The sequence below is a fragment of the Heterocephalus glaber genome, unplaced genomic scaffold, assembly GCF_053883595.1.
Source record: "Heterocephalus glaber isolate CG9 unplaced genomic scaffold, H.glaber_assembly_v1.0 deba00001457, whole genome shotgun sequence".
NCBI classification, from domain to species: Eukaryota; Metazoa; Chordata; class Mammalia; order Rodentia; family Bathyergidae; genus Heterocephalus; species Heterocephalus glaber.
Genome location: NW_028258305.1, coordinates 23,208,856 through 23,235,383, shown reverse-complemented (window position 1 = coordinate 23,235,383; position 26,528 = coordinate 23,208,856). Strand labels below are relative to the sequence as shown.

The 26,528-nt window shown below is 36.4% G+C and overlaps 1 protein-coding gene and 3 pseudogenes across 3 annotated transcripts in view; 1 reads left to right on the top strand and 3 right to left on the bottom strand.

Moving 5' to 3' along the window:
• The window catches only part of Srbd1 (S1 RNA binding domain 1), a 240,327-nt gene that overhangs the window by 166,624 nt on the left and 47,175 nt on the right, over window positions 1-26,528 (bottom strand). For all 3 annotated transcript variants that reach the window (XM_087216429.1, XM_021253815.2, XM_087216430.1), the window contains 5 exons: window positions 22,477-22,580; window positions 14,727-14,834; window positions 7,477-7,634; window positions 2,612-2,702; window positions 1,277-1,384 (listed from right to left, as the gene is read on the bottom strand). In XM_087216429.1, the coding sequence (XP_087072555.1) occupies window positions 1,277-1,384; window positions 2,612-2,702; window positions 7,477-7,634; window positions 14,727-14,834; window positions 22,477-22,580 (569 nt within the window). The remainder of the gene's footprint in view (window positions 1-1,276; window positions 1,385-2,611; window positions 2,703-7,476; window positions 7,635-14,726; window positions 14,835-22,476; window positions 22,581-26,528) is intronic.
• LOC110347966 (large ribosomal subunit protein uL24 pseudogene) lies at window positions 1,717-2,355 on the top strand (annotated as a pseudogene).
• On the bottom strand, window positions 7,641-14,098 carry LOC147826989 (N-acyl-phosphatidylethanolamine-hydrolyzing phospholipase D pseudogene; annotated as a pseudogene).
• Window positions 22,601-24,683, bottom strand: LOC110348008 (small nuclear ribonucleoprotein G pseudogene; annotated as a pseudogene).

Below are 26,528 nucleotides of genomic sequence, written 5' to 3'. Positions count from 1 at the left end.
CAAGAGCAAGGACCCGAGTTCGATCCCCGGTACCAAAAAAAAGAAAGTTGCATTTGCAATCGCTACAAATGTACAGAAGATATTTATATCAAATTAATGTGAACTAGTAATAAAAAGATCAGAAGCAGGCCGGGGATTTAGCTCAGTGGTTTCGACGCCTGCTGTGCAAGCGCAAGGACCCGAGGAGTTCGATCCCCGGTACCAAAAAAAAAAAAAAAGTCAGAAGCATCGCTTGAAATAAACAATCAGTTCTGTTAAGGGCTTGTATTAGGTTCTCAAAAGGACTGGATGCAGGTTTGTAATTCCTAGAACAGGGAAAATCCACAATATTCCCCAGGCCAGCTAGAAGAGGAAACAGAAAGGGAGAGGGAACAGAAGAGGGAGAAGGGAAAGAGCTCAGGGGGACTTTTCAATTTGGTCCTTTTGGGAAACACATTCCCATGGCACCTAGAGTTTGTATGACCTTCTCCTAATCCTCTATGGTTACCCTCAGTTTAGTTTCCTGACTTATTCTGAATATATTCTCACCACATAAAATACTATACTAAATACCTGCCCCTCACTAAATTATCACCCACTATAACTACCCTCTCCTAGAACCAAACCTTTCAAGGCTTACTATCCCACTATAGTTTGGAAAAGGTAGAATCAACTATTTGAGGTCCAAACAGAAAGTAGGGCAACAATGGAAAATGAAAACAGAACTCCTACAGATGGAAGGGCAGGCATAAACTTGGTCATGCTAATCCACAGCTATGCAGAAGTTACCTGTATACCTGTATAAAATGAAACCTTGTAACCAGGAGACAAATGAGAATAGGGCATCAGAAATACTTTTTAATTTATAATACTTACTTTGGCTCTCTGTTCTGAAGGGCAATGATACACAGGCTAAAAAACTCTGGGGAGAAGGTGAAGTTATCCAATCTATCCATATCTGCTAGCCTGATGGATCAAACTACTTAGCAGTCAACACTTAATGAGGGCCCTCACCCAATACACATACAGTCTGAAAAATCCCACAAAAATGAGTAAGGCCCCACAGACTACCTCTGTGAGGGTTTTCAGGACCTTGTTCTTCTCTTATCATTCCTGTCCTAAATCTCTCCACAAGACAAGACAATTTAGATCATCCTGTGAAGCTCTTATCAGCAAGAGGTAGTGTGGGGAGAAAACAAGACACATATCTTAAAAAGAAAAAAGAGAATTCATCACCAAAGAAACTTCAGAAGTTACCATACCTCTCCAAGAAAACAAATATTCCTAACATCCTTACCAGTAAACAACATCCAGTGGGGCAAAGTAATTTTTCATTATCAGGTCAGCAAAGTAAGCTTCAGTTTCCCGGCAGGCAGTTCCATTTCCAATCACCACTGTGCTGCAGCTTCAAGGGAGAAACAGAATGAGAAACCGGATGAGCTCAAGGCATGCTCTGAAATCAACCAGAGGAAGTGTACAGAATGCACAAATACTATTGTATAATGCTTTTATTCTCTCATACATCCAAGCAACCTCTCCATTATTTCACAAGGGAAAAAGACATACGTAAAATAAAAAGACAATGCCTTGCATTTGGAATGCAGTGGAGAAATAGTACACTGTTGTACAATTTCAAGAACAGTCAGTCTGCTTCACTACCATCTACAAGGAACCAAAATTATACCTATCATAAAGAATAAACCCTTTTGTGATCATCACTGGAGCTGCAGAGCCAAAATGAAATTCAATCTTTTTGTGACTTCAGACTGAAGAAAGAACTGTAAAAGGCATTTCAATCTACCTCCCTACATTTGCAGGAAGATTGTGTCTTCCCATCTTTCCAGAGTGGAGGTGGAAGTACAATGCGGAAGTACATCTATGCCCAAGAGGATGATGGGTTCAGGTTGTGCAAGGACACTATAAAGACCAGCAGATTGGCAAAACAGTCCAGGTTTACGGAAAGAAACACATCATCCACACTGAACAGGTGCAGCAGGAAAAGACAAATGGCACAACTGTCCATGTGGGCATTCACCACAGCAAGGTAGTTATCACCAGGCTGAAGACAAACACCACAAAAAGATCCTGGAACAGAGAGCCAAATCTCTCCAAGTAGAAAAGGAAAAGGGCAAATACAAAGAAGAAACAACTGAGATGATGCAGGAATAAAGTCCTCTTAAATAAAAGGTTAATTAAAAACTGCCAAAATGAGAAAAAAAGAAAAAGTAAAATCTGGAACATTATGAACAGAAATAAAGACATTATGTATAAAGACATAAGTTATGTTGGCAATTTTTGAAATTTCTAACTACTAGCACACCCATCCCCCAGAGGAGGAAGAGAAAGAGGAAAAAAAGAAGGAAAGGAGGGCAGGTCAGATGGTCGGTCAAAGAGAAGAAATAAATGCTCACATTTGCCCACATCACCACCCCTCTTTGTGAAGGTGGCACAGAAAGGGAACAATGCTTCTCCAGGGTACAGTTTTGCAGTACTTTGCCCCAGGAGAGCTTTACAAGGTTCCTTTTCTCTCACCAAAGCACCTCCCTCAATCCCCCCTCCAACTTTGGGGCTTTGGAGTTATTTCTGATTGGCTGAGCCACTGAACTACTCAAAAGATTACTTATTTACATACTTGAAATTCAGCAAAAGTCTCTTTATCTTCTCTGCCTCTCGGAAACCTTGTCCACAATGCAGGTAAACCACATCAGTATGAAGTATCTGACCTTTAAAAACATGGAAAAAAATAAGCAATTTTTAAGAAATTACAAAATATAATTCACCAATGTTCGGAATAAGCAAATTTTAATAAAAAATGGGATTGGCTTATCTTTCAAAACACAATCTGAATCATTCCCTAGATCAAATATGGACTCTGAAGCAATGTTACTTTCAAAGTGTCAAGGAGTCCATTTTGCTTCTTAAAACTATTATTAACTGTATACTATTCCATGACAATCTAAAAAAGAAATGGTTTTCAGTAACACCTAACATCAGTAATAGTGTAGCTAACATTTACTGAATGTGTGCTAAATATCAAACACTTGTGATACTATTCTTTTTCTTCTTTTCAGTTGTAGATAAATGAATTTACTTTGTGTAATTCTTTGAGCTGTATGTTAAAGAATTGAAATCTTAAGACATTGGCATAGGAAAAGACTTTATGAACAAAACCTCAGTAGCACAGGAACTAGCACAAAGAATCAACAACTGGGATCTCATCTTATTAAAAGGCTTCTGCACTGCAAGAGAAACCACCAACAGAGCTAAGAGACAACCTACAATGTGGGAAAAAAATTTTAGCAGCTGTACCTCAGACAAAGGTCTACTATCGAGAATATATAAAAAATTGGAAAAAATCAGACCCCCCCCCAAATTCAAAGACTCAATTCAAAAATGGTCATCTGAAATGAACAGACATTTCTCAGGCAAAGAAGTAAAGGCAGCAAATAAATATATGAAAAAATGTTCAACATCACTGGTCATTCGAGAGATGCAGATGAAAACAACACTGAGATTCCATCTCACCCCAGAAAGAATGGCTGCTATCAAGAAATCAACCAATAACAAATGCTGGTAGGGGTGTGGAGAGAAAGGAACCCTTCTCCATTGTTGGTGGGAGTGCAGACAGGTGCAACCACTGTGGAAATCCGTATGGAGATACCTCAAAGAACTAGGACTAGAGGTCCCATCTGACCCAGCTATTCTCCTGCTGGGTGTCTTCCCCAAAGAATTAAAAGATTCATACCACAGCAATATGCATGCACCCATGTTGATAGCGGCACAGTTTGTAATAGCTAAAGCTTGGAAGCAGCCCAAGTGCCCATCAACTGGAAACTGGATAAAGAAGATGTGGTTTTTTAATAAAATGGAGTACTACTCAGCCATAAAGAATGAGAAACTAGAGACATTTATAGCTAAATGGATGCATATTGAGACCATCCTCCTAAGTGAAATAAATAGGACACACATGTGTAAATACCAAATAGTTTCTCTAGTGTGAGAAACTGAAAGTGTAAATAAGGATTAAAATGATTAAAATGAATAATTCATAATTTGAAATAGGAAAAGGTCCAAAGGTGTAGGGGTGGTGGGAGGAGAAGGGGAAAGGGAAGAAAGGAAAGAAAAAATTATGAGAAAAGAAAAAAAAATGGAAATAAAATCTATGTAAATAGGGAAGGTTGGAGGGGGTGAAGGGTGCACAGGTAATGGGGAAAAAAATAAGAACTAAGATACATTATCTACAGGTACAAGCACCCAATGATAAATGTAAATGTACTGTATACCTAAAATGTACCAATAAAAGAATTGAAATCTTTTCAGCATTGTTTTATACAGAAAATATTTTATTTTTAATTAAAATTATTTATAAGAATTTGAGGATAATCACTTAAAGAATAAAAATAAATGAGTTAAGGGCCAGGGATTTAGGTCAGTGACACTGTGCCTGCCTCACAAGCACAAGGTCCTGAGTTCAATCTCTCGTACCAAACAAAAAAAGAGCTAAGTAAGTAACTTACTAAATTAGGAAATGAACAACAAAATAAACTCAAAGAAAACAGAGGTAAAAAAATGATACTTAAAAACAGAAATTAATGAAATGGGGAGAGGTGGACACAACAGAAAAGCCTAATAAAATTTAAAGAAAGTTGGACATGGTGGCACATACCTGTATTCCCAGCACTCAAGAGGCTGAGGCAGGAGGATTGCCACAAATTTGAGGCCAACCTGGGCCATATAGTGAGTTCAAGGCCACCCTGAACTACAGAGTAAGATCCTGACTCAGAAAATAAAAGAAAATTTAAAGTTAAAAATTACTTAGAAAACACATACTTTCAGCAATGCTAATCAAGAACAGAAGACACAGGGCCGGGGATTTAGCTCAGTGGTTCTGTTGCCTGCCTTGCAAACCCAAGGACCCGAGTTGGATCCCTGCTACCAAAAAAAAAAAAAAAAAAAAAAACAATAGAAGACACAAATATACTAGAGAAGAAGAGTATATAATTAGAGATAGAGCACAGATTAAAAAAAAACTATTAATTATGTTAAGTTAAATGATGAAACAAATTCCTAGAAAAATGTTATCAACACAGACTAAGTACATGTATGTGTTTAATATTTTAAAAAGAATTATCCTATAAGCAACACAATACTGAAAACTGAACTACCAACATATCCAGAAGAAAGTATTGTAGTACTGTGACCATGTTGAATTTATCTAAAGAAAGTGTAATTTGACATTTTTTAAAGCCTAAAGAATATAATTCATCACAGTAACACAATAAAGGATAAAAAGCCATATAATATCTCAATAGGTGCAGGAATAAATGATAAAACATATCCCACTTATTATAGAAATGAATGGCACAACTAGAGTAATAAAGCAAAAGTTCATGACTATAACAAAGGTAACAAAACACCTCACAAAACCTAAAACCTGAGCAAGTGGGAATAACGCACTGACAGCTAACAGACCCACTGGCATGTGGAGAGGAAGCCAAGAGAAGCAGAGAGAAGAAACAGAGTATGTGATGGCCCTGAGAATGGAAGAATCCCCAAAACGTCAAAAAATACTTCTTTGGAAATTACAACAATTAGCTTGAGAACAAGAACTGAAACTGGGGGAAATTCAGGTTGCCCAGTAAGTTCTGAAAGACTAGAAAACTCTGATCCCTAACTCCTGAAACTAAAAGAAAGATCTCTTTTGAGGAGAAACTGCTGGGAATAACATCCAAAATGGTCAAGATAAAGAGAGTATAAACAAAAGAGAAAAAAGCCCACATACAAGAGGCATAGAAGCAGATTCCAAGAAGTATAAGACTATCTCTCTATCCATAAGAATTGTGCTTATTTTTTCAAAACTTTGGGGAAAGTAGAAGGGAATATTCTAAAGTCAAAAAGTGAGAAACCCTTTCTTAGCCCAGTATGTCCTCTCAAGAGTTGGGAAAAAGTAATTTTACGTAAAACCAATCAAAAGAATAATGGCCTAATTCTACTCAGGATGATTTTTTAAGACAGGAATTTTTTTTTTAAACCTAGTATAATGTCCTTACAGAAAGATGTGCCCACAAAACAGAACCTAATAAATGAAAACAAGCTTTACAGACAACCATTATAGAAAATGAGAATAACAAACAACAGAATTAGAAAACCTCTGGAATTATATAAATTGAGAATTCAATATGAAATGAAAAAATAGTTCACAAGTAAAAATCTAAACCAAAAGAAAGACAAGAACACATAAGTATAATAGTAAAGGTCCTAAGAAAAATAAGATAAAAGGAAGAAAAATTTTAAAGATTTAATTTTTTAATTACTAAAAGATGAAGTTCACCAAGGAACTACAATTTATTTTGTTAAGTATCAAATGAAATTCTAAAACTGAAAAACAGTAACAATTAAAAAATTCGATAGGCTTAATAGTAAATTAGATATAGCAGATAAAACAATAAACTTAGACAATCAATAGAAAATAAAACAACAGAAAATAGAAGAAACTGAAAGATCTAACAGATACATAATATACTTTTTATAGAAAGTGACGCTAAAAGTGCCACGTGAAATTCGTGTCAACACACGCACAGACACACAAGCACATCATAAGAAAACTTCTCAAAAAAAGCATAAAGCAAATCTTAGCAGTCAGGAAAAGACATATTACTTTCAAAATGAACAATGTTTTGGCTAACTTATCAACAAAAAATGTAGCCAGAAAAAGTAAAATAAAAATGGAATGATATAAGTAACTACCTATCTCCAATTCTATACCCATTAAAAATATTTTTCAGTGGCTAGGAATACAGCTCGGTGGTAGAATACTTGCCTACCATGAGCAAGGCCCCGAATTTGTTCAATCCCCAGTACTATCACAAAAATAGCTTCAAAAATGAAGGAAAAAGAGAGACTTTTTCAGACAAACAAAAATAGAGACAATTTCTCATCAGCTGACCCACATTAAAAGCAAAAGTAGGGCCAGGGATTTAGCTCAGTGGTGCCACCACCTGCCTCGCAAGCACAAGGTCCCTAGTTCAAACTCCGGTACCAAAAAAAGAGTGAAAGCAAAGAGATTTTCAAGACAGAAATAAAATGTTTTCAAACAGAAACAAAGAAATGCAGAAAGAAAACTAATAGGAAGGGTAAATACACAAGTAAATAGAAAAATATTGATTGGACAAAATAAAAATATTTTTTGGTATTAAAAATATATATAGAATTAAAGTATATGCAAATACATCACAATAAACAAAATTAATGGGAAGTAGCAGAGTTCAAGTCTAATCCTAGTTAAATCTCCAGTATCTCTACTGAGACATAGGGAAAGCAATAAATGATGGTCATATGTTCAGTTTTTTGATCAAGAAAAGGGAAATCTGATGTTTGATTTTCTGGTTCCCATATCCCTATGAAAAAGCTTCAAAATTTAACATTATTTCCAAATCCTCATGAAATCTATAAAGTGAAACTTATGACTGTTATATGAAAAACTAAAAGAGAACTTACTGGTAGGAGAAATTATAGCTAATTTGCAACCGTGTTTGTAACCAGGATCTACTCCCATCAAGGTGCGCCCTGGGACAGGGCTTGTTAAAAGGAGTTGACGAAGGTTCCGTCCAAACATCATTACTGATTCCTTCTCTGCATCTGATGTCAGTTTGGCTCTTTAGAAATAGAAGAAGAAGAAAAAGAATAAGAAATAGTACTTAGCTTTTCATTCATCCACATTGTTTTTCCAGAAAAAAAGCAGAACATATTTTGTTCAATATTCCTCACAGAAACATTTAATAGAACAAAAATACCGAATAGTTTCTCTAGTGTGAGAAACTGAAAGTGTAATAAAGGATACAGACGGATGGAATGGCCTAATAACATATTTCTCGGATTGTGTTTCCATCGCATGTCATATGACTGTAACAAAATTTAAATTAGAAAAAAGCTTGGCTTATGTGGAGTCTGCTAGCTAACTGGAGTTATTTTCCAGAACACTATTTGTTCAATGTTGCTTTTGGGGATCTTTCTGAAACAAATCACATCCTCTGGTGTCTTGTTGGTGCTTGAGATGCTTTTATAAGTTATGTGGAAAAATGTTTAAGTGCTTTTTCAGTTTTGTTTTGGTTGAGTTCTACTATATTTGAATATTATTGTAGTTTTTATTCCTTGCATTGTTCTTCTTTGAATGGTTTTAATTTTTGTATGTGTGTGTGTGTTTGATAACAAAGTTATTTTTTTAAAAAAAAGAAGAAAAAGATCACATAAAAATTATATTAAGCTGGGGATGTAGCTCAGCAGCATAGCATCTGCCTGGCAAGCGTGAGGTCCTGAGTTCAATCCCCGGTACCAAAAAAAAAACCTATATTGAGTCTACTTTAGCTAATCACCAAAAACAATTCTGAAGCAAACCTGATATGTTTGTCATACCTACCTTCTGCTCACTACTATATATAAAAGCTGTATGTAGAATTGTGTGTGTGCACACACATGTGTGTATGAGAAAGAAAAAAAAATAAAGATTTGGATGTCATATGGGATGTGAAACCCAAATTAATATTTATCAAATAATTAAAAATATAAACACAAATTAAAATGATAAATTACTGAATGATAGGTAGTTTAACAATATTTAATTTTATACCTTCACCTATAAATATCTCAACGTCCTCATCTCTATTTCACCTGTCATTCTCACAGTGACACAACATGACCACAGATATTAACACTCAGCCCAGAACCATGCCTCATATAAACATCTTCCCAGTTTTACCCAGAGATGTTACTAAAAGTATATTTGTAAAAACTTGTAAGATATGGTCCGGGGATTTAGCTCAGTGGGACTATGCCCACCTTGCAAGCGCAAGGTCCTAAATTCAATCCCCGGTACCAAAAGAAAAACAAAACAAAGCAAAACAAAAAATTTTTGTAAGATAAAATTAGGTCTACTATGTATTTAAAGGCATTTAGCAAACAAGTTTTAGGCACTCATCTACTTAAAGAAGCTCTTAACATATTAGGGCCTGAAATTCATTAGAATTTATAAAAAGTATATCTTCTTTATTAAGCCAAGTAAAAAACATAAGCCATTGCCCAGGGGAAAAAAATTAAAATAATTAAAATAATTTAAAGCACACTGCACATCAGGGTTGAGGTAGAATTTCTTTTTTTTTTTTTTTGCTTTTTAAAAATCTCTATTAATTTTACACATTTTGGAGGTAGGTCAAAATTACCCTCTTGTTGCACATGAGGAAGAGGCACAGTGAGCATAGTGACTTTTCAGGCTACAAAGAAAATTCAAGATGAAACGATGAAAATTAAAATTCAGATTCAGTGGTTAATGTGTCATGCATGCATCCGTGCAAATCCAATTACAGAACAATGCCTAGGTAACATTTGGTTTAGAAAAAGTGTTATTTTGTGTGAATAAAGTACTTCACTAAGCCTATGGAACCGGAGCATGGAATGGCCCTCTAATAGCATCTAACACACCTCCCTGGTGATCCTCCTGCCTCAGCCTTCCAGAGTTCTGGGATTACAGGCATGTGCCACCATGCACAGCTGGTTTAGAGCAATCAAGTGAATACAGAGCCTTATTAACCCTAAAACTCAACTCAGCTGACACCCAAAATCTTATTTTAACAATCACTTGTATTCCACAAAGGTACTATCATACTTAGAGGTCATTTGATACAAAAATATATGACATCTTAATCATATAAAACAAAATATTTATAAAACAAATCGGGATTAGTGCTAGCAAACCAGAAAAATGTGTATATAAAGAAAATGGGAAATGAAGAAAGTAAGTCAAAGTGTATTGTCACATGTAAAATCTACACTTATCTTCTCTGAAATACTTAATTACAGCTATATTTGTGCTTAGCAGGTGTTTCATATTAAAAATAGAAAATTTCATAAATCATGTTCTCATCACCATACCCTTTCCCTTCCTCTGCCCAGATCAGTTAGCTTTTAATTTGGGGATCATTAATGTGCAATAGAATATACTGTTCCCCTCTTTTAAAACTTTTAAGTCATGGTAGTCATGAGTGCATAAGAATGTGAATATACTTAATGCCAAAAAACTACATTTTTTACATGGTTAAAATAAAGTTTATGTTAGGTATATTTCATCAGAAAAAGTAGTATTACCATTTAAAAATGGTAATTTAGCCCAAACATCTATGTTTTTATGCTTACCAAAGTACATCACCTAACATTTGGCATGTAAGCTAATCATGACAGAGCAAGAAATGCTATGTTTATAAGCATGTGGGAGTCAACTGTATCACTTACTACAATGTGAATATTAGATGTGTGTGTAGGCCTCTGAAAAGATGTGAGGAGACAGCCTTGACTTACCTTGAAGGCCCTAAAGAGAAAAACAGATGGGTCTTTAATAGCAGTTTTTCATAACCTCAGAAAATTCTACAACCACTAAAGTATAGTGCTTTAGTTAAAAACTGTCTACTGAAATGCTTATACCACTGATATATTTCTATATCCACATTGGCCAACTCATTATTTACATGACCCACCCCTGAACTACCTTCATAGTTTTCATAAGCTGGTCATCACACTGGTAAGCAAGTTATTACATAAAACATAAAACACACTTGCAGGAGCTGTTTGCTAATGAAAAAGTCTTTAACACTCAGGAATTTCTTAGTCTTTTCATTTGTTTTCCAATTTATATCAAATGATGCCTTTTTCATTAAAAGCTTCTGTGCTCATCTTTATTCAGAGTTTTAATTATCAGTATTTAAGTACCTTGATTCTCCATGCTTCAAGACAAAAAAATCTTCAGTCCTAAGTCCATATCTTTCCAAAGCTTCACTCAGTTTCACTGGAGGCTCTAAGTAATGCTCATATGCTAAGGCAAAAGTTCCCCAGTGAACGGCCACAGATTTCTTTGCTTGAACGTCAATGTGAATCCTTACGGCTTCTTCTGGGTTTACACGCTGGTATTTCATAAACCACCTTGGCTCGTAAGCGCCAATGGGAATAGCTGCAAGGTCAAAAGGTCCAAATCTCTTTTCTATCTCTTCAAACGCAGAGCAATAACCAGTATCTCCTGCAAAAAAAAAACCGATTCCAAGGCCCCAAGACAGACCAGCTGCCCCATAGAACCTTGTTGTCATCCATGAGAGTCCTTTTGCACCAGTGCTGCGAAGGCGTAAAGACAAAGGTGACCTTGTAGTGGCCAGGGACACAATTCTCCTTCCACCAGTTCAGCTCAATGACGTTCTCACAGCCACACTTCTGCATCCAGTCAAGGAGACCCAAAGGCACGAACCACCTCAGTTCATTTCCAAATCACTTGTTCAAGGCAACGTGGTCATAGTGGTTGTGACTGATGAGGATGGCATTTATCGGGGAGAGTTCCTCTATCGTCCACGGGGGAGGACGAAACCGCTTTGCACCCAGGTACTGGAATGGAGAGGCGCAAGACAGCTGAAGATGGGATCTGTGAGGAAGATGAGCTTATCCATTTCGATCAGCAGTGTCACGTGGCCCAGCCAGGTGACCCATAAGCCTGCCTCCCACACTCCGGCTTCTCCAGGGTCATCAATAAAATAGGGTTTAAGCACTGGGAGCTCTTTGTCAAGTTCCTCTTTGCAGCTCAGAACACTGCTGTGATTCTTCTCCATGATCAGCCACTTGAGAGTGTTGGAAAAGGACGGATTCCTCCATGTGGTCCACGGGTTAACAAACCTCCCATCTTTGCCCTTCTTTGATTTAGTTACATCTTCCTCTAGTCTGTAATCCAGCTTGAAGCTTTTCTTGGACAACTTAGAAGAACCACTTTCACCAGAATCCCGTGCTGAATTTTGTCCTTTTTGTACTGCATCATCGGGACACTGGCCGCTTGTCATCCCTGACTCGTTACTTTCATTTTCATCCATGTCCATTGGTGAAGAAAGTTTATAGATGTTTCAGTGCATAGCCGACTGGCTTCAAGGCAGGGCAGCATGGCAGAGGGGCATCAAAGAGGGGAAATAGTCCATGGCAGGCAGGCAGGAGGCAGCCTAGAATTTCTATATACACAAAAATACACACAACTACGTCTCGAGATTAGTTGCTAAGGATTTTCTCTCATCTTCTCTAACACTTCACTATCACAATCTCACATCCAAACAAGATAAAAAGTCTCACTGAAGGTATTTCTAAATCTTCATTCTTAACTTTATTTATTTGGAAGCATTTGCTGACAGTCTGACACAAGGTACCATAAACGATATAAGATACAAAGCTGAAAAGATAAAATACTTGCCTGAATATCACAGTGTCTAGTGGAACAAAGAAAGAAAAAAAAAACCAGGCAAGTCAAAAGCAGTGATATGAAGGGAACTCATGAGAGGGACAGCTAAATTAGGAAAACTTTCTAGAAAAGATGTCTTCTCAGCTAAATCAAAAAAGAAAACTAATAAGCAAACAAAGGTGGGGACCGTAAGATGGAAGGCAGGGAAAAGATACCTCAGACACAGGAAGCAGTATATAAAGGTCCATGGCTCGCTATAGAAAAAGTAAGTAATTTCATGTGCTAAAGTAAAAAACAAATAACAAAGACATAAAAATTGCAGAGACAAGAAAAAGTTAGATCACACAGAGTTGGTCATATATGTTCCTCTAAAGAAATTGGATTTTATCTTGAAGAAAAAGAAGATCCACAGAGGTATTTTAAGTAGACAAGCATCAAACAATGAAATGAGAATGTTGAAAGGGCGATGTAGACTCTATACTGGAAAAGACAAGACAGAAGGCAGAGATCTTCTATGTCTATAGTACAGTAATCAAGAAAGAAATGATGATATTCTGAACTAAGACAGTAACCATGGAGATACAGAGGAACAATTTAAAATATAATAAAAGATAGCAAACTAGAAAGCACTCGGTAACTGACAAGGAAGAATTGATGAGAGAAATAGATGTGAAAAATGACACATGGATAAATGATCATGACAGTCATGGGAGGTAAGAAATGCAAAATAATCATCTATATAATCTCTTAATACACATACAGGAAAAGAGAAAACTAATTGCAATTACAGGGGTTTTTTTCCTTTGTGCATTACTGATTCTATTTTTCAACATACCAGAAAAATTTATTTTCAACTAGAAAAATAAAACCAATGGGGACTCCTCTCCTCAACTGCTGTTCAAATAAGTATTTCTACCAAGAGACTCATCTTGAGACAACACCTGCAAACTAAGGAACTGAAATAAGTTGTATTGTTTGAACCACAGGCATTTAAGAAAAAGAGAAGTAAACTGCTATTGCTTCGCCATTTCCAATAGAAACCAAAAAAGGATTACATATTAAACAATCCCACACTAAACTCTTACATTTGACCTGAATGAAATTATTCTACATGAAGCAAAGCCATTCAAATAAAATATATGCAAAAATGTTAAATACACAACTGGACATTATATGAAAATGAAAACCAAGATAAGAATAAATATATAAAAAGGAATTGAAATTTTAAGTAAATTTTCACTACAAACAGAACCTCTTAAAGTGTATGCCCTCGCACTCAAACTCAAGAGATGTTACTTCAGACTTGAAATAAAATTTGAAAAGGAACAAAATTTTTAGCGGACATCTAGGCTAAAAATGACCAGAGAAGTCAGGTGTGGTGGTGCATGCCTATAATCCCAGCCTTCTGGGAGGCTGAGTTCGAGCTCAGCCTGGGCATTTTAACAACTTGGTGAGACTGTTTCTCAAAATAAAGAAGGCTGAGGTTGTAACTCAGTGCAAAGGCCCTGAGTTCAATCCCCAGTATCACCAAAAAAAGATTAAAAAAAAAAAAAAAAAAGATCAAACAAGAAAATGAATATTGCTGATAAACAGAAAGTGGACAATGGAGTTACATATGTTTTTAATAGTATCTGCTCATTCCCTGCTCTGAACACCTCTGAATTCAATAGCCGAGCTCAGCAAAAGAAGAACAAACACTACCTAGTCTGCTAGAAATTCTAGTGAGGACGAGGAGATGGCTAGAACTCCACAGTGCTCAGGTAGTCTTTGCTGAAGCCTAAAAATTTTAAAATGCAGCAAATCTACCGCAGATAGGAATACTATACAAGGAAATAGCCACTTTCTAAAAAGTAAGTACCAAGACAAAGACTAGAGAGTACCAGGAAAGAAGACTTTCGCTTTCCTGTATTTCTTTTCTTTCCATCTTCTCCCATCTTCACTTCATCTCTTTTGTAGTTTTCACCTTCATTACTATTAGAACTTCTGCTAATTCACTGACATGGTTATTTCAATAATCTCCTGATATCTGTTCATCAATGCTGATAATTTTCATCCACACAATTCCCATCTGGAGATTTTAAAACATGTATTAGCTTTCTCTCTTTATAATAATAAACTCATACTCTCTACTATCTTCCTTATGTTTTCTTTGGCTTTCTTCTAAAAAATGCCACAAAGTAACTTCTCCAGTTTGTTTCTTCCAAGCTAAATCTCTAATTAATAAAACTAATTGTTTGGTTGTCAAATTGCAAGGCAAGTATTGCAGAAGTGGGAGGGGTATGCATTAACAGGTCAAGATTTGAGTATATCACAATTAAGAACATTTTAAGATCTATGCATGTAAATGTATCTTTAGATTGAAACCAAGGATTAAATTTAAGACTTTGAGATTCTAAGTTCTTTGGCTTAATCAATCAACAAATATTTACTATATGCGTTAATTGGACCAGTGCCATACATAATAAACAGTTTACAGAATTAAACAAGACAAGATGCATACCTGAAATCTCTACAGAGGAGAGGATAAATAAGGCGTTTAAAGGAATCATCCAGTGAATTATGTAAAATCTTCATTAACTCTGGCCTTGCAAAGCCACGTGGTCTCCACCTGCAAAAAAAAAAAAAAAAGCCCATACTAAAACTTATGTGATAATGAGACGATGAAAGGGCACCTGGAAGATGAGAGGTATGAAACAGGGAAAGGGGAAGACTTTATTGAAGCCAACATAACAATCTGTGAGAGAAGGCTGTGGTGTCTGGAAGTTGTTACTATAACATCTGGAGATTTTATTTTTAAAAACCTGGTAAATAAGGTCAGACACAAAATTTAAGGAAAAACTACTCTCTTCTGGGAAGTCTCCAAAGTCACCAAAAATTATTATAGCACTGCTATGAACTAAATTGTGTCCCTCTCTAAATTCATACATTGAAGCCCTAGCCTCCAATATGACATTATTTAGAGGTGGAGCGTCTGGGAGATAATTAGGTTTAGATGACGTTATGACATCAGAGAACTCTCTCCCCACGTTCCCTGTCTACCACGGGGCAGCACAGGAAGAACCCTGCAATCCAGAAGAAAGTCCTCCTCAGGTACGAACCAGTCAACTCCTTGATCTCAGACTTCCCAGCCGCCAGAACCATAAGAAAGTTAATTTCCATTGGTTAAGCCAGTTGGTTAATACCAGTATATGGTATTTTGTTATGGCTAAGATGAGCACTATATTCTCTTCCCATTTCCTTCTCTCTTCCTGAGAGTCAAATGAGACTGAGAAAAGGAGGAACTCTGCTTTAACCTTGCTTCTGAGCATTCTTGAACTTACTGCTCAGGGCATAGTATCAGATAGCATCTGCATATAAACTGGGCAATGTAAATGCCACAGAACCAATCATTAGTGGACACTGGAGAAAGAAGAGAAGAGAAAAATGCAAGTGGAAAAGAACAAATCCAGCCCTACCCCTTTTGTGTTTTCATCTACTTACATTTCTGTCTTTGCCTTTCACTATGTCTTGAATAGAAACCATTAATAAAATATTAATAACTTATAATAAACCATTAATCTACCTGAAGGGTACTCTCATCTCTCATACTTATCTCAGGCTAGGAAATGAACTAATTTCAGCAAAGATTTAAATATTTACAATGTGAATACCAAAGCTTATATAACAGCAAATAACTGAGCCTTTTCCACAAAGGGGTTACTTCAGCAACACACAGCCTTGTTTTTTAACTTGAATGAATGTGCTTTTAGGTAGGATATACATTCTTTCTTCCACCCAATCACTACTACTCCCTGCTGTCACCTTCATAAGAAAAAGAAAGGTACAAAGGAGCAGGGTAAGAATTAAACATACAAGTCTCCCTTTCAATGAGACAAATGTCTTAACAAATGTATCACAAAATAAGTGTAAAAATAGAAATACGTAAAAGATAAAGATATACAGAACTCAAAAGCAGGGGTGATAGGAGTACAGCATACTAGTTATAAACAAGATATGAGCCAGACTGCCTTGCTTCAAATTCTGCTCTACTTTTTTCTTGGGGATTTTTTTTTTTCCCCCTTGGGGATTTTACTAAAATACATCTGTACTGTACTACTATTTCCATATCTGTAAAATGGGAATAATAACACCACTTCGGTAGTTGCCAATACAGTTTTTTGCACATTTTATTTAAGCATTGCTCTTATTATCATCACCACCACCACCACTACCATCATCATCATCATCTTAGGAAATCCAATGTTTAGGAAGACTTCGCAGAAGAAAATATCTGATACGTGTTTTTGAAAGTAATTATGGCTTACCAAGCAAGACAAATGAACACAATTGTTCTGGAAAGAAAACACAGCATATGTAAAAGCTCAGAGGCATGAGAGAGCATGATAAATTCAAGTAACTACAAGCAGATTAGTACTATACTGCTAGGTCATAAAGTGGTAGGATCAAGTTAGGGAAATATGAACCTAGAAAATATGGCAATGAAGAGATTATACAGGTTCTTATACACCAGGCTATAGAGATTAGCTAGTTAAGAAAGAAAATATAAGCCGGGCATAGTGATGTACACCTGTTATCCCAGCACTTGAAAGGCTGAGATAGGAGGATCATAGCAAGTTTGAGGCCAGCCTGGGCTACACAGTGAGACCCTGTCTCAGAGAACAAAAAGAGAAAAAAATTAAAAATAAGAGATAGTTCTGGATTATAAGACAATAAACTAGGAAGATAGTTCTCAGATGCAGGAAGATTTCAATGGAGGGATTTTTTTAAATGTATTTATCTGATAAATCTGCTAAAGTCATTCCTTTTCAGCCTCAACAATTTACTATTTGCAGGAAAAAGCTCAAAGTCCTTAAGATTCTCTACCTCCATACTCTTGAGGCCCCAATGGTCTTCAACCCCCAAAGATCCTCCTTTGGCTTGGACTGTTTTGCTCCCCTCCCTGGAACAGAGGACTGTGGGTCTATTTTATATGCAAAGATGGTCATTTATTCATACCTTACCTTTAGGTCACTGGACTCAGTCCTGAATCATTATAATCATATCCATTTTCTGCATTATAGAAATTCCTTTATATTCTTTACCCAACAATAATTTCTGCCCTTTCACTGGTTTCCTGGGATCTATTCATGGCACTTGGCACAAGGGACCTGAACTAGTACAGTGAACTCAAAAATCTTATTTATATGTTTAAACTAATACAAACAATTTGCCTTATAGGATATCATCTCAAAACCTGATTCTTCCACTACCCTGATAGCTAAATACCTCTGAATAAAACTATGAAGTGCTAGAGAGCCAGGGATGCAGCTCAGTGGTACTGTGCCTACCTGGCAAGCGCAAGGCACTGAGTTCGATCCCTGGTACCAAAAAAAAAAAAACCCAAAAAACAAACTATGAAGTGCCTCACTTAATCCAAATTCCACAATGCAAAACATATCCCATGTGAGATGCGCACAACAAAGCACAAAATTAAGGTAGGTGTCACAAACTCACATACATACAAGGGCCAAGACAGTACTAGAAACAACTGGTAAGACCCATGCCCTAAAGGAATGTGCTCTTCCAATTTCTTCTACGTGAGACCAAGGTAGGCTTTCTCCATCTTGTTTGGACTTTTCCACACTTAAGAAAAAACTGGATACAGGAGATAATTCCCCTTCAATCTACCACAAAAAAGGCACAATTTCAGAGAAAATAAATTTACTCATCAGGTCAACAACAAAAAAATCTGCAAACTCAAAAAGACAGATTCTGATCATTATACAATCCAAGTCATGAATAAGGACCTGCTGAGATCATCCCTCACATGTGTTTTCGTTTAAAGAGCAAATGCAAAAACTTGGATTAGAAGCGTTCTCACAAACACAACTATTATGGCATCTGACAAGCTCAGAAATCTTCTTCATATTTACCCTCTTAAACTAGATGCACACAATTTCAAATAAACTATTCAGTTGCTGAATTTATTCCTAGGTATTACTTTTGATATTAACACATGAGCAATAAGTTCTTACTATTACTAATTCGATAATAAAATTTCTATTTAACTTATTCTGTGCTAATTATATAGTTTATATAGTATTTACAGAATGATAATAAATAGTAGCATAGTCATTTATATAGTATTTACAGAATGATAATAAATGGTAGCATCATTTATCTTGCCATTTAAGCCTTACAAATGTCATGCTTCCCTTTACCTCTCCCTCACCAATCTACCCACCATTTAATCAGACAGCTTGTCCTACCTCAGTAGACTACTTCATACTTCCTATTACTACCATCCTCAAAGCGACCATCATCTCTTGCCCCCACATCTACTCTTGGTTCTTGCCAAATAATTCCCTATACTGCAGCCAGAATTATCTTCTTAAAATCCAATTTGATCACAACACTCCTCTTTTGAAAACTTTTATTGGCTTCCCACCACCCTAAGACAAAAAAACAAGATCCTCAGCATACCTAGAAAGCTAGATATGTACTGGAGCATACTGACATTATCAATCTTCATTTCCTGTCATTCTCCTCCCATGTCCATTCAGAGACGTGTGTATGTCTCTGAGCTACACACATGACAAGCCAAATACATTAGGGCTGTTACAAATTTTTTCACATATGCTGTACTTTTGCTTTGCAAGTCAACATACTATTTTCTCAGTGTCACTCTCATTAAACTTCATTATCATCAAGAACAGAGTATCTGGGCCGTTTTCAGGTGAATCTCCAACAGCTGACACACAACCTGAATGGATGAGTAGGTGAAGGTGGAGAAGAGTGGAAGTAGTGTGATGAAGAGTAAAAAACTAAAGAAGATTTATCAAGTAAGTATCTCTAGTCATTCTAATATGTTTAAAGGAAAGAAAAAAAGTCCCTGAGAACAGTCCTTTAGTTCCCAGAGTTTTTCAGCTCTTAGAATTACCTACATGAAAAAAAAACTTGCAAATTTGAAAATTATATTACTGTACCAGTGATGTAACATGTTATCTTGTAGAGTAAATATTATTACTGACTATTCAACTGGAGTAGAACCAAATAAAATAAAATACAGAGAAGTCAAGAGGAAATAATTAAATTACTGTAACAAAAATCATTCCTTGATTTTTACCTAGCATAAAAATAAGGTTAAAACTATAACTAGTAGTTCTATATTGGGGACGAACTCTAATACTAAGAATTATGAATATTTATAGAAAATAAATCTAGATGTTATCTCCAGTTTACTAAAACATTTTTAAAGAGGGAATAAGCACAATAATCCCACAACTCTACAACAATAGACACCATCAAAGGTCGGTTCAAAACCAGGAATTATACCACAAAATTACACAGGGGCAAATTTAACTCACTCAAATTTATGAGGAAGGTATTCACCATTTTCAAGATAATAAAAGCAAGAAAGAATTTAAGTAACATATCCATAGTCACATGGGTAGGAAGTAATATAACTGGAATTCACACTCAAATCTATCTGCTTCTTAGGATCTTCCTCTTTCTATGAAACTTTTAGAGAAAGGATCAAAGTGAATCTCATTTATTTTTATTTTCTTTTTTGAAACAGTGTCTTGTTATGTAGCTCAGACTGGCCCTGAACTCCCAATACAGCCCAGGCAAACCCTGAACCCATGATCCTCCTGGCTCAACCTCCTGAGTGCTAGGATCATAGGCACTCGCCACCACACCTGGCTGAGAAACTAACTTATTATGTACTTTTTTATATATACTATTTCTTTTGAGAAAGGGTCTTGCTATGTAGCCCAGGCTGAACTCAAACTCACAGCAATCTTCCTGCCTCAGCCTTCTGGGTACTGGGATTACAGGCATATGCCACCACACCCGGCTTTTAACTCTATTTTGAGACAAGCCCTCACTAAGTTGCTGACTCACCCAAGCCGTACTCATACTTGGAATTGTCCTGTCTCGGCCATCCGCATGGCTGGGATTAAGTGTGTGCCACCATGTTCAACTAATGTTCATTTCAATCATCCTTAATGTGCAAAATATTCTAGTTGTATCTTTAAACATACAATTTGTTTAAAGATTTATCTCATAAATTATATTTTTGTCTCAGTTATGCTTACAGAGTAAAATATTTCAGTACAATATTATTGTTAATTCATTTTTAAAAACATACACTTTATAAACAATTCAAATAGTACAGAAAAGGTCATGCATTGCCTATTAATGGAGGTAAGTCCTGAAAAGTGCATTAGTAAGCGATTTTGTAGCTCAGACCTAAGAGTGTGCTTACACAAATCTGGATGGCATAACCTACTACTCTGCTAGCCTACAGAGTGTATAGCCTCTTGCTCCTAGGCTACAGACCTGTGCAGCAGATGCCACTGTATGGAATACTGTAGGCAACTGTAACAAAATGTAAGTATCTGTGTATCTAAACATAGAAAAGATATGGCAAAACCACAGTATACAAGATTTAAAACTGAGTCAGTCATGATGGCACACATGTGTATTCCTAACACTCTGGGAAGCTGAGGCAGAAGAATCACAGGTTCGAGCCCAACCTGGGCAATTGAGTAGGGCCATGTATCAAAATTTTTAAAAACCTTTAAAGGTTGGGAATGGAGCACAGTACTCCCTAGGTTAAATTCCTAGGACTAGAATGAATGAATAAATGAATGCATGTGTGAGTAAGCACACCTGTATAGAACACTTGGCATAAACGGAGTTTGCAGGATGGGACCCTGCTCTGGGTGAATCAGTGAGCTGAGAGTGCATGTGGAGGCTTTAAACAACTACAGACTTCACAAACTCTGCATACTTAGTCTGGACTACATTTTAATTCTTTTCTTTCCTCAATAAATTAGCCTACTATAACTATTTTACTTTATAAACTTAATTTTAACTTTCATTATTTTTGTATTAGGTTAGCTTAAAACACATTGTATGTATAGCAGTACAAAGTTTTTTTTTATATTTTTATTCCATAAGCTTTTTCTATTTAAATTATTTTCACTTTTTAAACTTTTTTGTTAAAAACAGACACAGGGCTGGGGATTTAGCTCAGTGGCTCCGCACCTACCTCGCAAGCACAAAGTCCTGAGTTCAATCCCTGGTACTAAAAACAAACAAACAAAAAAAAACTGAAACACAAACACAAGCGCGCACGCGCACACACACACACACGCACACACTAGCCTAAGGCTGCACAGGTTTCACCAAAAAAAACCTGAGACACACACACACACACACACACACACACTAGCCTAAGGCTGCACAGGTTTCACCAAAAAAAAACTGAGACACACACACACACACTCACACACACTCACACACACTAGCCTAAGGCTGCACAGGTTTCACCTGGACATCTCATCTCACTACCTCAAGTGAGGAACACATGGGAGCCAGTGCTGTGATGACAAGGCCTCCGCCTGGAATCCTCCCAAAGGACCTGGGCAGGCTCTTCCTGAGAAAGAGTCAGCTTTTCAGAAACATGGCTATAGTGGTCTGCTAAGTTCGTTTCTTTTCCGTTCATCAAAGATTTGCTTGGAAACAGATAATGTTCCATAAGCATTCCCGTCTATTAATAAAAACCTTTAGTGTTGGGGTCTGTGCTTTCAAACTTTTGAAGGAGCCTTTTGCAGTCTGCAAAACTTCAGGTAAACCTTTCAGTGTGAATTTTCTTGGTGGTTCTGCTCCACCCACCCAGTCATTTTTTATTAGTTATACAGATTAATGAACTTCCTTTTGGCCAATGCATATAATATAACATACTTTGGTCATTTTAAACACCCTTCTACCCTCTCTTGCCCTATCCTTCTCCATAGGATCATATTGGGGGGAGGTTTCAATGTGTATAATATCCACTGTCCACTTATATCCCCTCCTCTTCCTTCTTATTCCCTTCCTTGGTGGCTCTTCTCTTTCTGCAGTGACTTTTTCTCTTACCTCTTATTCCACAATGTGTTCAGTGAGCAAGAAAAACTTTTCAGCTCCGTAATAATCTTATGAAACTAATGTCATATACACAGTTCATCACTAATCCTTGACTGAAATGTTACCCACCACATGTCTATATTAAAGTAAAAAGTTCCTCTTCCCAGAGATAATCATTATGAATAATTTCTTATGGCACCTCCTAGATATTTTCTACTTAAACATACATAACAAATATAGTTTCTAAATGCAAAAAGGACATTATGTACATTATATAAATTATATACATACTTTTTAATATACATAATAGATATCTTTCCATATCAGAACAAAATGATATCAGAATGGTATTTTACCTGTTTTGGATGCACCACCTACAGAATTCATTCTTTATTCCATCAGAAATGTTGACCTTGACTGTCAGTATCTTCAAATTCTCTCCACGGTTAATTGCTAAAATCTGAAAACAAACATATGGTAAAGACTAATCCACAAAATATGTAAGTGATAAATGTAGTCAATATTTATGAAACAGATGAGGCAGCTATCTAGTTGAGAACCGTATCAACTTTTTATTTTATTTACCAAGAATGTATGCAAAAATAATGATCTGTATAGTTTTTTTCAAGTAACCTATCTCCTTCATAGAGAAAACCATAAAGTGTTTTTTGAGAATGTGAGAACAAAGCCAATCTATCAATCACATTCACAAAGACTTTTGTGATCTAAAAATTTCAATGTCAGACTCTACTAACTAAAAATTCTGATCATCTAGAGTTGAGAGGGGATACTTTTTATATCAGTGAAAAGATTATTTGTACTAAGATAAATATGTAAACATATAAAGTCCTAAGATAAATCTCTACTAGCTACTAATTTTTACCATCCACTGAGCATTTAGTAATTGTAAAACTTACCTGAGTACATACTTTGAATGCATTATCTTTTTGTTTACTGTTACAAAAGTTTATTTAACAAAAAATTTAATATGATAATGTATATGACCAAATTTTCAGTCATCGTGAAACTAGCCCTTTGGAGAGGGGCATGGATTTCTCTGCTGAACAGTCAGTCATCATTTAAACTCTTTCCAAGGCTTCCAACATGATTATCCTACTTCCCAGTATTACCACCATTCCAGTATTGTCCTGTTGTCCTCTAGTTGCCATCTCACATATTCGTCTATCACAAGATTCACAAAGAGATCAAACCCTTGCAATATTCCTTGGACATGTCTGGCACCGTTTAATTTCAATGATGAACTTCTTGTCCATACATTTTTTCAGCTCAGGAGGGTGAGCGTTGCAAATCTTGTCTAGTCTGTGGGCTCAGAATTTTTCTTTTTTTTTGAGACAGGGTCTTGCAATGTAGTCCAGGCTGGCCTCAAACTCATTATATAGTCCATGCCAGCCACAAACTCATGGCAGTCTTCCTCTTCTATGTAATGTGCTCATTTGATATAATAATTTTTCTGTGACTAACTTTCCCAAAGCTAGCAAGTATCAAAGGAGGAATTTAAACTCAGATCCTGCTCTTAAGTAATATTGTATTAAAAGACCAATTCTTTTAAAACACATTAAAAACACTCCTTTGAGAAGGACAAAGCTTCAAACAAGCAGAAGCAAGGAAATAATAAAGAACAAAGTGAAATTAACAGAAAATAGAAAACCAAGAGAAAATATCCTCAAAAATTAAAAGCTGGGTTTTTTGAAAATAGCAAGAAAACCAATGGACCTTTTGCTAGACTAACCAAGAAGAAAAGAGGAAAGTTAAAATAAAAATCAGGAGCAAAAGAGAGGCCATTACAACATGGATCTTATAGAAATGAAAGGTCATAAGAGAATACTTGGAACAATTATCCCAAGTTAGAGAACTTAGATAAAATAGACAAAGTCCTAAAAAAAAAAAAGATATACACACACATACATTAAAAAATGCCCATGAAAAAATGTCCAAGCTCAGGCAGCTCCCTCCTTGAATTCTACTATTTGAAGAAGAAATCATTGTCATTCATCAAAATTTCCAAAACTATAAGAGAAGAGAACACTTCTCAACTCACTATGAGGTCTGTATAACCTTGATTCAAAACCAGCAAGACTTCACAAGAAAACTACAAAGTCTTATTAGGACTACAGATGAAAATCCTCAGCAAAATACTACCAACACAAAGCCAGAAAAATATAAAAAGCCATACACCATCCCTGGTACCAAAAAAAAAAAAAAAAAGTCATACACCAAGATAGCATAAGATTTATTCCAGGAATGTCCAGTTGGTTCAACATCCGAAAAAGCAAGTAATGTAATAGATTATATCAACTGAATAAAAAAACAAGTCACATGATCACCTCAAAAGATTCAGAAACAACATCTGACAACATCCAGCAGCACTTCATGATAAAAACACTCAAAAAACTAGGAACAGAAGGTAAGTTCTTCCAAGTGGGAAATAACAGTTTGAGACAGAAACTGAAGATAAAGTGAGTAGTAGGGTAAAGTGGAATTACCGTGGATGACAGCAATGGACAGGAAATAGGTAATGTAAAAGGCACTGGAAGAGGGACATCTGTGAAAGAGGCAAAACACAAGAACAGGAAAGACTGGTCTCCTAGGAGGATGTGAAGGCCATCTTACATATTCATGGCATAGTAAAGACCTCACTAAGGGCCAATTTGGAGAAAGAAAACAAAATGCAGCCAGAAGAAGTCAGTAGACAGGTGTAAAACTTATCTCCACAGTACATGAAGACATTCCAGGCAATGTTATTCTTTTACTACTAACTTTCATCGTTTTCTGAGGAAATATATGCTGATACATTAGCACAGGGACTGAAAAACAGGGTTGAGAGCTGGGGATATGAGGTCTCAACACTATAGGAATGGGGAAGCTATCTTTGTGACCCAGCACATTATTCCTCCAGTCTACAAAACAATCAAGAAGCAGCAGTAGCTGCAGGAGTCTATGTCAATCATATGCTACATGTGCCAAACACACTATTTAAAATGATAAAACCATTGCTTTTAGGCCTTTTGGCTAAGATCAAGTGTAAAATGCTAAGACCACCAAGGCATGGTGGTACATGCCTGTAACCCTAGCACTCAGAAGCTGAAGCAGAGGGATCACCATGATTTCAAAACCAGCCTGGACTACACAGTGAGCTCAAGGCCAGCCTGATCTACATAGTGAGACCCTGTATCAAAAAATAATTAATTAATTAATATAAATAAAAATAAATAACATGCTAAACCCTAAAAAATATTTTCATGCAAAGATTTGGTTGGGCTGTTTGTTACAGTTCAGGTCTAAATGTCCATCAAAAACTCATGTGTTCAAAAGCTCATGGGCTTTTTGGTTTTTTTAGGACAGGTTTCTGGAAGGGGACTGGATCATAACAGTTCTCAACTTCATCAGGGGAATAGTACATGGATGAGATCATAATTTGATGGCATTATAGGGAAGTGACAGAAACAGGAAGTGGGGCCTAGTTGAAGGGAATGAACCATAACTTTGGGAACTATATCTGGTCCCTGGCCCCCTTCTTCTCTGGCTCTTTCCCTTTTCTCTCTGCTTAACTGGTTGCTATTAGGTTAGGAACCTTCCTCCGTCACATCTTTCTGCCATCTTTCAGACTCACTACAGGCCTAAAAGTAATGGAGCCCATGACCACAGAGTGGAACCTCTGAAACCATGAGCCAAAATAAATCTTTCCTCTTCTTAGATGTTTTTCTCAGGTATTTAGTCACAATGATGAAAAGGTGACCAATATACTGGTTTTAATACAAGAATTTACTTGTTTTCCAAGCTCCAATAGATTTTTTTTAAAAGGGAACAAACTATAACATCAAAACTCTGCAAAAGGAATTTTAAACCAAGTATGATGGCACAGGCCTGTAATCCCAGCACTCAGGAAGCTGAGGCAGGAAGATTACCATGAGTTTGAGGCCAGCCTGAGCTACATAGTGAGACCCTATCTGCAAAATCAAGTTTTAGAGATTGGCTACACAACAATGAGGACTATACAATGGTACCTCGGTTCAAGAACTTAATTCTTTCCATGATTCTAGTTGCAGAATTTGTTCCACGAGTTTGGTAGAATGAACTCGCAAGCATATACAAGCAATTGCAAGCATATTCTGGTTGCAACCACAGTCATGGAACAAGCTCTGCGATCAGAATCATGGAAAGAATCAAGTTCATGAACCAAGGTACCACTGCACTGTACACTTAGTTTAAGAGCATATTTTTTATGTGAATTTTACTATAGTTAATTTTTTTTCTAAATAATAGGAGAAATTAAGACTTCCAAGATAAACAAAAACTAAGGGAGCTTGTCTCAAGGAAACCTATCCTACTGAAAATAGTACAGAGAAGGCCGGAGATTTAGCTCACTGGTTCCGCCGCCTGCCCCCGC